We start from the raw sequence: 12,902 nt of genomic DNA on the forward strand, positions 1-12,902 counted from the left end.
TTATGGCGGGTTTGGAGCAGTGGCTTCTTCCTTGCTGAGCGGCCTTTCAGGTTATGTCGATATAGGACTCGTTTTACTGTGGATATAGATACTTTTGTACCGGTTTCCTCCAGCATCTTCACAAGGTCCTTTGCTGTTGTTTTGGGAATGATTTGCACTTTTCACACCAAAGTATGTTCATCTCTAAGAGACATAACACGTCTCCTTCCTGAGCGGTATGACGGCTGCGTGGTCCCATGGTGTTTATACTTGCGTACTATTGCTTGTACAGATGAACGTGGTACCGTCAGGCGTGGTACCTTGTGGAAGTCTACAATTGTTTTTTCTGAAGTCTTGGCTGATTTCTTTTGATTTTCCCATGATGTCAAGCAAAGAGGCACTGAGTTTGAAGGTAGGCCTTGAAATACATCCACAAGTACACCTCCAATTGACTCAAATGATGTCAATTAACCTATCAGAAGCTTCTAAAGCCATGACATTTTCAGGAATTTTCCAAGCTGTTTAAAGACACAGTCAACTTAGTGTATGTAAACTTCTGACCCACTGGAATTGTGATACAGTGAATTATAAGTGAAATAATCTGTCTGTAAACAATTGTTTGAAAAATGACTTGTGTCATGCACAAAGTAGATGTCCTGACCGACTTGCCAAAACTATAGTTTGTTAGCAAGACATTTGTGGAGTGGTTGAAAAACAAGTTTCAATGACTCCAACCTAAGTGTATGAAAACTTCCGAATTCAACTGTATGTTGTCAGTGATAGGCGTATTATATTCTCAGTTTAATAAGTATTGTTCATATGTGGTCATCTCACTGTGCACTCCAGCCAGGTACATTGTATAGGCTAGGCCTACATATGAGCATCAATCTTATAATGGGAGTATATTGTACTGTGCAAATATGCAAAGGCTTTTCCGTTGCGATGTCGCCAAAGACCCATCCGCTTGCCCTGGCCCGCTAGCTTTCTGAACGCCATTGTCTCCCGCTCGCCTAGCGTAGTACTGACTACCGAACGGCTCCCTGACACACCTATTGCTGCTCATTGGACCTTATGATCACTCGGCTACACAGCTGATGCCTGCTGGACTAATCAGTAACGTGGTACCTCTTTTTGTTTATCTGTCGGCCCCAGCCTTGAACTCAGGTCCTGTGCTTACCTAAATAACCCTCTCTGCCCATTCATCGCCATTTACCCATTGTTGTCTTAGCTCTCCCGATCAACACCCGTGATTGCTTTATGCCTCTCTCTAATGTCAATATGCCTTGTCTACTGCTGTCTCAGTTAGTACTTTGTTTTATTTAACTGAAGAGCCCCCGGTCCCACACAACATGCCTTAGAGAGCTCTTTTGTCCCACCCCCCACACATGCAGAGACCTCACCTGGCTTAACTGGTGCCTCCAGAGATGCAATCTCTCTCATCGTCATTCAACGCCTGGGTTTACCTCCACTATACACACATCTTACCATACCCTTGTCTGTACATTATGCCCTGAATCTATTCTACCACGCCCAGAATTCTGCTCCTTTTATTCTCTATTCCCAACGCACTAGACGACCAGTTCTTATAGCCTTTAGCCGTATACTTATCCTACTCCTCCTCTGTTCCTCTGGTGATGTAGAGGTTAACCCAGGCCCTGTAGCCCCCAGTACCACACCTATTCCCCAGGCGCTCTTATTTGTTGAGAGCCCCTGGGGAACCGTAAAGGCCTTGGTTTCATGCATGTTAACATCAGAGGCCTCCTCCCTAAGTTTGTTTTATTCATTGCTTTAGCACACTTTAGCTAACCCTGACGTCCTAGCCGTGTCTGAATCCTGGTTTAGGATTATGGGATTTCTGTTGTTTTGAATTTGGCGCCCTGCAATTTCACTGGCTGTTGTCGAGGTGGGACGCAAGCGAGAGGTTAACACCCCCGCCGTCCTACAATCTAAGCTAGATGCCCTCAATCTCACACAAATGATCAAGGAACCTACCAGGTACAAACCCTAAATCTGTAAACACGGGCACCCTCATAGATATCATCCTGACCAACTTGCCCTCTAAATACACCTCTGCTGTCTTCAACCAGGATCTCAGCGATCACTGCCTCATTGCCTGCGTCCATAATGGGTCCACGGTCAAACGACCACCCCTCATCACTACCAAACACTCCCTAAAACACTTCAGCGAACGGGCCTTTCTAAATCAACCTGGCCCAGGTATCCTGGAAGGATATTGACCTCATCCCGTCAGTAGAGGATGCCTGGTTATTCTTTGAAAAGTGCTTTCCTCACCATCTTAAATAAGCATGCCCCATTCAAAAAATTTAGAACTAAGAACAGATATAGCCCTTGGTTCACTATAGACTTAACTGCCCTTGACCAGCACAAAAACATCCTGTGGCGTACTGCATTAGCATCGAATAGCCCCTGCGATATGCAACTTTTCAGGGAAGTTAGGAACCAATATACACAGTCAATTTGAAAAAGCTAGCCTTTGCTTTTTTGGGACACTAAAGTCCATTGAGAATAAGAGCATCTCCTCCCAGCTGCCCACTGCACTGAGGCTAGGAAACATTGTCACCACCGATAAATCTACGATAATCGAGAATTTCAATAAGCATTTTCTACGGGTTGCCATGCTTTCCACCTGGCTACCCATACCCAGGCCAATGGCTCTGGACCCCTACAAATCAGCTGGGCTAGACAATCTGGACCTTCTCTCCCTAAAATTATCCGCCAAAATTGTTGCAACACCTATTACTAGCCTGTTCAACCTCTTTCGTATCGTCTGAGATCAAAGATTGGAAAGCTACCGCGGTCATCCCCCTCTTCAAAGGGGGAGACAATCTAGACCAAAACTGCTACAGACCCATATCTATCCTGCCATGCCTTTCTAAAGTCTTCGAAAGCCAAGTTAACAAATAGATCACCGACCATTTTGAATCCCACCGTACCTTCTCCACTATGAAATTTGGTTTCCGAGCTGGTCATGGGTGCACCTCAGCCACACAAGGTCCTAAACAATATCATAACCACCATTGATAAAAGACAGTACTGTGCAGCCGTCTTCATCGACCTGGCCAAGGCTTTCGACTCTGTCAATCACCGCATTCTTATCGGCAGACTCAATAGCCTTGGTTTCCCAAATTACTCCCTCGCCTGGTTCACCAACTACTTCTCAGATCGAGTTCAGTGTTCAGAGTTTCTCTGTATATATCAATGATGTTGCTCTTGCTGCTGGTGATTGTCTGATCCACCTCTACACAGCCGACATCATTCTGTATACTTCTGGCCCTTCTTTGGACACTTAACCTCTCTAGGGTATGTGGGACGCTAAGGTATGTGAGAACATAGCCCAGCAGACAAATCATTACAAACAGTAATCAGCCAAGTAAAAGAGTTACACAAGTCAGAAAGAGATCAAATTAATCACTTACCTTTGATGATCTTCATATGGTTAAACTCAGAAGACATTCATTTAGTCAATAAATGTTCCTTTTGTTCGATAAAGTCTCTCTTTATATCCGAAAACCTCAGTTTTGTTTGCGCGTTTTCTTCAGTAATCCACAGGCTCAAACGCAGTCACAAAAGGCAGACAAAAAAATCCAAATTGTATCCGTAAAGTTCATAGAAACATGTCAGACGATGTTTATATTCAATCCTCAGGTTGTTTTTAGCCTAAGTAATCTATAATATTTCAACCGGACAATAATGTCGTCAATATAAAAGGTAAACAAGAAAGGCACTCTCTCATGCGCATGAAAAAGTTCTGTGACACTGCAGGGTCCACTCATTCAGACTGCTTTTACTCCCTCCTTTTTCAGAATACAAGCCTGAAACAATTTCTAAAGACTGTTGACGTCTAGTAGAAGGCATAGGAACTGCAATTTGAGTCCTAAGTCAATGGATACTGTAATGGCATTGAATAGAAAACTTTAAAAAAAAAAAAAAAAATCCTGATTCCTGAATGGATTTTTCACCTGCCAAATCAGGTCTGTTATACTCACAGACATTATTTTAACAGTTTTGGAAACTTTAGAGTGTTTTCTATCCACATCTACTAATTATATGCATATCCTATCTTCTGGACCTGAATAGAAGGCAGTTTAATTTGGGCACGCTTTTCATCCAAAATTCCAAATGCTGCCCCCTACCCTAGAGAATATAACAAACCTCAAAACAAGCTTCAATGCCATACAACACTCCTTCCGTGGCCTCCAACTGCTCTTAAAATGCTAGTAAAACTAAATGCATGCTCTTCAATCGATCACTGCCAGCACCTGCCCGCCCGACTAGCATCACTACTTAGAATATGTGGACAACTACAAATACCTAGGTGTCTGGTTAAACTATAAACAATCCAAAATAAAATCTAGAATAGGCCTCCTATTTTGCAACAAAGCCTCCTTCACTCATGCTGCTAAACATATCCTTGTAAAACGGAGTATGTGGCAGGGTCTACAGTCAATCACGGATTATAAAAGGACAACCAGCCCCGTCGCGGACCAGGATGTCTTGCTCCCAGACAGACTAAACAACTTATTTGCTCGCTTTGAGGACAACACAGTGCCACTGACACGGCCGGCTACCAAAACTTGCGGGCTCTCCTTCACTGCAGCCGACGTGAGTAAAACATTTAAACGTGTCAACCCTCCCAAGGCTGCAGGCCCAGACGGCATCCCCAGCCGCGTCCTCAGAGCATGCGCAGAAAAGCTGGCTGGTGTATTTACGGACATATTCAATCAATCCCTATCCCAGTCTGCGGATTCCCACATGCTTCAAGAGGGCCACCATTGTTCCTGTTCCCAAGAAAGCTAAGGTACTGAGCTAAATGACTACTGTCCCGTAGCACGCACTTCCGTCATCATGAAGTGCTTTGAGAGACTAGTCAAGGACCATATCACCTCCACCCTCCCTGACACTCTAGACCCACTCGAATTTGCTTACCGCCCCAATAGGTCCACAGATGACACAATATCACTGCACACTGCCCTAACCCATCTGGACAAGAGGAATACCTATGTGAGAATGCTGTTCATCAACTACAGCTCAGCATTCAACACCATAGTACCCTCCAAACTCGTCATAAAGCTCGAGACCCACCACGCTCTGTGCAACTGGGTCCTGGACTTCCTGACGGGCTGCCCCCAGGTGGTGAGGGTAGGTAACAACATCTCCACCCCGCTGATCCTCAACACTGGGGCCCCACAAGGGTTCGTTCTCCTGTACGCCCTCTTCACCCACGACTGCTTGGCCATGCACGCCTCCAACTCAATCATCAAGTTTGCAGACGACACTACAGTGGTAGGCTTGATTACCAACAACGACGAGACGGCCTACAGGGAGGAGGTGAGGGCCCTCCGAGTGTGGAGTCAGGAAAATAACCACACACTCAACGTCAACAAAACAAAGGAGATGATCGTGGACTTCAGGAACACACTCCAAACTCCACTATGGCCAAGACCAAAGAGCTGTCAAAGGACACCAGAAACAAAATTGTAGACCTGCACCAGGCTGGGAAGACTGAATCTGCAATAGGTAAGCAGCTTGGTTTGAATAAATCAACCGTGGGAGCAATTATTAGGAAATGGAAGACATACAAGACCACTGATAATCTCCCTCGATCTGGGGCTCCACGCAACATCTCACCCCGTGGGGTCAAAATGATCACAAGAACGGTGAGCAAAAATCCCAGAACCACACGGGGGGACCTAGTGAATGACCTGCAGAGAGCTGGGACCAAAGTAACAAAGCCTACCATCAGTAACACACTACGCCGCCAGGGACTCAAATCCTGCAGTGCCAGACGTGTGCCCCTGCTTAAGCCAGTACATGTCCAGGCCCGTCTGAAGTTTGCTAGAGCATTTGGATGATCCAGAAGAAGATTGGGAGAATGTCATATGGCCAGATGAAACCAAAATAGAACTTTTTGGTAAAAACTCAACTTGTTGTGTTTGGAGGACAAAGAATGCTGAGTTGCATCCAAAGAACACCATACCTACTGTGAAGCATGGGGGTGGAAACATCATGCTTTGGGGATGTTTTTCTGCAAAGGGACCAGGACGACTGATCCGTGTAAAGGAAAGAATGAATGGGGCCATGTATCGTGAGATTTTGAGTGAAAAGCTCCTTCCATCAGCAAGGGCATTGAAGATGAAAAGTGGCTGGGTCTTTCAGCATGACAATGATCCCAAACACACCGCCCGGGCAACGAAGGAGTGGCTTCGTAAGAAGCATTTCAAGGTCCTGGAGTGGCCTAGCCAGTCTCCAGATCTCAACCCCATAGAAAATCTTTGGAGGGACTTGAAAGTCCGTGTCAGCCCCAAAACATCACTGCTCTAGAGGAGATCTGCATGGAGGAATGTGCCAAAATACCAGCAACAGTGTGTGAAAACCTTGTGAAGACTTACAGAAAACGTTTGACCTCTGTCATTGCCAACAAAGGGTATATAACAAAGTATTGAGATAAACTTTTGTTATTGACCAAATACTTATTTTCCACCATAATTTGCAAATAAATTCATTAAAAATCCTACAATGTGATTTCCTGGATTTTTTCCCCTCATTTTGTCTGTCATAGTTGAAGTGTACCTATGATGAAAATTATAGGCCTCTCTCATCTTTATAAGTCGGAGAACTTGCACAATTGGTGGCTGACTAAATACTTTTTTGCCCCACTGTAGATATTTCTATTGTGTTATTGACTGTACGTTTGTTTATCCCATGTTTAACTCTGTGTTGTTGTTTTTGTCGCACTGCTTTGCTTTATCTCGACCAGGTCGCAGTTGTAAATGAGAACTTGTTCTCAACTGGCCTACCTGGTTAAATAAAAAAAATAAACAAACAATACCCGTAGTCATGTTAGCATTCTAATATATAGCCTCGTTATTGTATTGTGTGACTTTTAATTTATTTTTTACTTTAGTAAATATTTTCATATCTCTTTCTTGAACTGCATTGTTGGTTAAGGGCTTGCAAATAAGCATTTCACTGTAAGGTCTACACCGGTTTTATTCGGCGCATATGACAAATACAATTAGATTTGAATATCATATGGTTAGCAGTTTTCATGCCAAAGCTGGATACTGAAGTAGAGATGAATCAACCAATTACACATTCTGTCTTTATCTACAGGTCACATCCACCACTAAAGGCTGGAACACACCAATAGCGCTCGCAGCAGAGAGTACTTGCGAACAGAGTACTAATCGCAAGAAAATATCAGCCATCACAAATGTCAACAATAAGATTAGTTTTCTTGGTATCTCAGTTGAGTGGTTCAGTCTTATATGATGGCAAAAGACTAAAGGTGACCTAGCACAGTAAAATGGTGGCATGAACTCGGTGTCAGACTCACACTACATCCTGTCAGAACCAACACAAAACACCTTCAGCCTTCTTTGCTGCTCTGCTATGTACATCCACCAGTTCTAAGAGTATTTCTCCTAGTAACCTCTACATACAGTGCAGGGCAAAAGGCCATCGGAATGAAACCAGGTAAGAGGATGGGAGGTCAAAACCCAAAACTAATAGATTTCTAGTTTTAATGTCACATGCTCAAATACAGTGAAATGCCTTTCTTACAAGCTCTACACCCAACAATGCAGTAATCAATATCAATGTAGTAAAATAACATAAAGTAGAACAAAAACATGAGAAATAAAAATAGGAAAAAGTAAGAAGCTATATACAGGGTCAGTTCCAATACCATACTTACAATGTGCAGGTATACTGGAGGTAGATATGTAGAGGGGTAAGGTGACTAGGCATCAGGATATATGATAAACAGAGCAGCAGCGTAATGATGATTGTATGTGAGTGTGTGCGCACGTGTAGAGTCAGTGTAAATGTGTGTGCATGTTAAACGTGTGTTGGAGTGTCAGTGTGATTAAGTATGTAGAGTCCTGTGAGTATGCATAGAGAGTGCAGAAATATAAATACAATTTAAGAGTCAGCTCAGATAGTCCATGTAGCCATTCTGTTAGCTACCCAACTGTCAGGTCAATGACCTCCTCCCTGACCCTTTTGTGTGTGTGTGTGTGTGTGTGTTTGTGTGTGTATGTTGGTGGAAGATGGGTGATGCAGGGGAAGGGAGGGGTTAGCCACAAATAGAACAATGAGACAGATATTTCACCAGATGTATAAATGTGAAGCAACCGCTTGGCGTTTCCAAGCCCAGTGGCCGGCAGTGGGAGAAGATGGAAAGAGACGGATTTTGGCCGATATTCTGCAAATGTTCTCACCGATGAAACATTTCATCTCAACACAGTTTTCTGTTCCCAAAACTAGAATATGTTACAAACAGAGTGGATAAAGTTTTGTAGATTTTACCCTTTGCCAAAGTTTTTAAAAATGGCATTGTTTAGGAGTGCAAAAGCGAATTGAATTATTGCATACGCGCATTTCAGAAAAGGCTTTCCCTAACAGAAATATGCAAATGTATTGCCAGAACAGGCCAATAGGATCACGCAAGCTCATGCTTGGCTCTGCCCACCTCCTTGCTTGTTCTGCCCACTATGACTCATTTGTTCCCATTTGAAACAACGGGCTGTGGTCCATCTTTGGGATACCTGTCCTAACATGAGCTCTGTAAGTGTGGAGGTAACGTGGACTTAAATGTCTGGAGGGGATACGTTGTTTCTGGTTACACTGACTGGGGTCGAATACACCTGTTTACAGGCTAAGCACTGTATTTTGTTGTGACTGAGTGTGTGGTAAGTTGTGTCTGCTGTGTAAGTCTAGATGTTTGTGTCTGCAATGCTGTGCATGTAGTCTGTTGGAGCTAGTTTTCAAGTCTGTACGGAGTTATTGCAGTCCGTTTGTAGTTCATGCTAGTCAGAGTTATTTTGTTAAAGAACACAAGTGAAGTGTCTATTTATTATGGATCCCCATTGGTTCCTGCCAAGGCAGCACCTACTGTTCCTGGGGTCCAGCTAAATTAAGGTCGTTTATAAAATGTTAAACATTCACAACACATGAAGTATGTGCTCTAAGTATGTTGCGTCTGAGGTTTGGTAAGTGTTATGACATTGGTCTGAATGTAGGTTCAGTCATAGTTTGACACTGCACTGGAGGTTGGTGGTGCCTTAATTGGGGAGAACAAGCTTGTGGTAATGGCTGGAGCAGAATTAGTGGAATGGTATCAAATACATCAAACACATGGTTTCCAGGTGTTTGATGCCAGTCCATATGCCCAGTTCCGGCCATTATTATGAGCCGTTCTCCCCTCGGGTACTGAAAAGTCCAAGCACAAACCTAACCAGGTCCCCTGCTGCTGTTAGCTGTGCGACAATGGAAGAAACCATGCTCACCACCACAAAGCAATCACCATAGGAATGCAAATGAGGGAGAGGTTGACCCACAGTCCACCAGCAGCAGGTGGACAAAAGACTCCTGAAACACGATCAATATACAGTAGACCTACAGGAGTCATCTCTCCTCAGCAGTAACGCTCACCCATAAAACAATCTTTATCTGGAACTAGAACCTAAAAAATAAAAACTACAAAGTTAAGTATATTTCAGTGTATGTAGACCAAGGCTCTCCAACCCTGTTCCTGGAGAGCTACCCTCCTGAAGGTTCACTCCAACCTCAGTTGCAACTAACCTGATTCAGCTTATCAACCAGCTAATTATAAGAATCAGGTGCACTAGATCAGGGTTGGAGTGAATACCTACAGGAAGGCAGTTCTCCAGGAACAGGGTTGGAGTGAATACCTAGAGGAAGGCAGTTCTCCATGAACAGGGTTGGAGTGAAAACCTGCAGGATGGTAGCTCTCCAGGAACAGGGTTGGAGTGAAAACCTGCAGGATGGTAGTTCTCCAGGAACAGGGTTGGAGTGAATACCTACAGGATGGTAGTTCTCCAGGAACAGGGTTGGAGTGAAAACCTACAGGATGGTAGTTCTCCAGGAACAGGGTTGGAGTTAAAACCTACAGGATGGTAGTTTTCCAGGAACAGGGTTGGAGTGAAAACCTACAGGATGGTAGTTCTCCAGGAACAGGGTTGGAGTGAAAACCTACAGGATGGTAGTTCTCTAGGAACAGGGTTGGAGTGAAAACCTACAGGATGGTAGTTCTCCAGGAACAGGGTTGGAGTGAAAACCTACAGGATGGTAGTTCTCCAGGAACAGGGTTGGAGAGCCCTGATGTAGACCGCTGGCTGACTAAACCGACTATGCTTTAGAACTGGGCAACACGGACAAAAATCCATATCGCAATAAATTGCCTGAATTGATACAATAACGATAGAACGATAAGATTTATAATAATGTGCAACCACAGTTTATTTTATTATCCTTTAAAACTACTAGTTTGATGGTTGTAGCAATCAATTGTCCCATGAACAAATCACCCATATTAGAAACCTGATTTCATTTCAAACTTCACATTTCTCTAGTATAGGCTACTTAACGTAATGGACGATATCAGCAAAATGCCTGCGTTAAGTGATCGGTATGGTCTGTGTTGATCATTTTCGGTTTATCGTCCCAGCTCTACTCTGCTTTGTTACACACTACCCAGGTAGACTAAGCATTGTAGTAGCAGTTGATTAATAGGGGCAGGTAATGGTCCTACGGTTATGCACCTTTTGGCTACAGACCTACACTAAGTTCTTCTGGAAAACAGCAGGTCAGGTCAGGACGATCTTTTGGGTCCTGTTCCGCAGGAGACTAACAGTTGAAATCAAATTTCCACATAGATAACAGAACATCCTTATCCACTTAACAGTCAGTCATACATTCTGTCAAATTAAAATATTAAATTCATTTGATATGAAGAAGCAGCATTTTGATGCACAACTGAGTACTCCACTCCTCTGTTTAGAAGCCAGGGAAGCTGGTAACAGAAAAGGACTTGTTGTTGGACTGTTGCATGCAATCTCTAATCTAAATTTCAGGAGAGAAAAATTAAGTATCCTAACTTTGTCTCTGTGCGGCAACAACAGTTTCTATTAGATCAGAGTGGATATTCCTCGTGACAGACGGGGAAGGAGACTAGATTGAACAGCGGACCACCTGAAGATCATGGTGACAGCTCCTCAAAATGGGGGTGAGGAGGGGGGGTACAGTCTACAGTGAGGAGCCCACCCACACAACACCCATCCAGACACTGGTCTAGCTAGCTAGCCTAAGATAGAGATCATAGCATAGCCTACATGCTATGTTTTTGCATGTGGGAACGCTACATTCACCCCTCTCAAAACCCACCCAAACATTGGTGCAATCACAGAGCCTCACTAGCAGTAGCATCTTTATGCCTTAGCTCAGCATGTGTACATGCTACATGCTACACCCACCCCTCTCAATGTCTTCTGACTGAGCAGGAGAGAGATTGAGATAGAGCTGCCTGCAATGGCAGGAGGTTGCTGAAAGCAAACTGTAGAAAATCATGATCTATCTATAACAAAAAAAAATGGCACTTGGAATGCACGCACACACAACATGCACAGCGAGAGAGCGAGAAGGAGACAGTAATGGTGTATATTTCAGTCTAGCTAGCAAAGCCATTCGGAAAGGTGAAAAGAGAATATACACGGCATAACAGGATAAGTCTGGGATAAACATGGCGACGTGCAGGAATAGCGAGGAATGGTGAGGAAAAGGAGGAATAAAGGAGAGGGAAGGCAGAGGAAGGGATTGACAGAGGAGAGATGGATATTTGTATAACAACCAGCTATCATTGGTCCTTTATGCAAAATGGTAGATCCCAGCTTTCTTGCCACCAGGAAACATGGAGAACAACAGAAAGGTCAGAGAGAGGGGAAAAAGAGAGGGATGTAGAGAGGAGAGCGAGAGCCCAGAAGGATTGGAGCAGACACTGTTACACCAGACAACAACACACCACATAGAGAGAAAGACAGACGAGGCTGGAGGATGGCGGTACGGTACTTACATGAGGACTCTGTGCCAAACATGGCTGGGCCGGGAGCTGCGATGGAGATAGAGGAGAGGGGAAAAGGGGGACAGAGAGAGGGGGGGTGGGGGGGGTTGAGCAGGCAGCTACACAGAAGGGGTCATCAAAGCACACAGTGCAGCCTGCCAGCCAGCCGGCCCTCGCTCTCAGACGCCCAGATGCTCTGCTCACTCAGTCGGCGCTCCCGTTGCCGCTAAACGGGCTTCCTCCACATACACACACTGCTCACAAAACACACACACACACACGGTTCAGTTGCCGAACAGGGGCCTCACGAGAGGGAAGAGAAACTCTTCTTCTCCACTGAAAAGGTGTATTTTAAAATCCAGACTCAGAAGTAGCAGCCTGCCTGCTGTAGCTATGTTAGCTCTTGCTTTCCTCTCCTTCTCTTGTCCTCTCCTCCTCTGTTAATTTATCTCTCTGGACTGCCCCTGGGAAAAAAAGCTGAAAGCAGATACTGCAACCCTGGAGCCATGGTAGGCAGCCCGATGGGTAAGACAATAGCTATGCAAACAGAGAGTGACGTCAGGAGCCCTGCGAAACACTGACAGACTGCTGCTGGAGAGAGGGAGAAGGGGAGGGAGATATGGACGGAGGGAGACAGGAGGAAAGGGGGGCGCTGGAGTTTGCAAGCGGGACTGGGAACAGGCCAATCATTTACACTTTTAGCAGACGCTGTTATCCAGAGTGACTTACAATTAGCTCATTCATCTTAACGAGGTAAGACAACCACATCACAGTCGTAGCAAGCAATGTTCTTTCAATAAAGTAGTTAGCAGCAAAGTCAGTGCTTGACAATTATTCTTTATTTTGGGGGCGGGGGAGTGGATATGTCTCTGATTGGACACATTCAAAATGGAGGTTGTCTATTATGCCCACCGGAGAGCTGTAGGAAGTTAAAAAAGGCAGTGGCTCAGGTGGTTGATGTCCTTGTTTAACTTTTTGGCCTTCCTGTGACATCGGGCGCTGTTAGGTGTCCTGGAGGGCAGGCAGTGTGCCCCCAGTGATG

General features: G+C 44.6%; 1 protein-coding gene across 4 annotated transcripts in view; it reads right to left on the minus strand.

Moving 5' to 3' along the window:
• LOC139375080 (suppressor of tumorigenicity 7 protein homolog) overlaps positions 1–12,902 on the minus strand; it is a 134,451-nt gene that overhangs the window by 89,055 nt on the left and 32,494 nt on the right. For 2 of the 4 annotated variants that reach the window (XM_071116510.1, XM_071116520.1), the window contains exon 1: positions 11,873–11,952. The exons of the other annotated variants lie outside the window; for them this stretch is intronic. In XM_071116510.1, the coding sequence (XP_070972611.1) occupies positions 11,873–11,894 (22 nt within the window). In that variant the 5' untranslated portion in view covers positions 11,895–11,952. Of the gene's footprint in view, positions 1–11,872; positions 11,953–12,902 lie in introns of those variants that run through there. 4 annotated transcript variants of the gene reach the window in all.

Source organism: Oncorhynchus clarkii, chromosome 2 (assembly GCF_045791955.1).
Source record: "Oncorhynchus clarkii lewisi isolate Uvic-CL-2024 chromosome 2, UVic_Ocla_1.0, whole genome shotgun sequence".
NCBI lineage: Eukaryota > Metazoa > Chordata > Actinopteri > Salmoniformes > Salmonidae > Oncorhynchus > Oncorhynchus clarkii.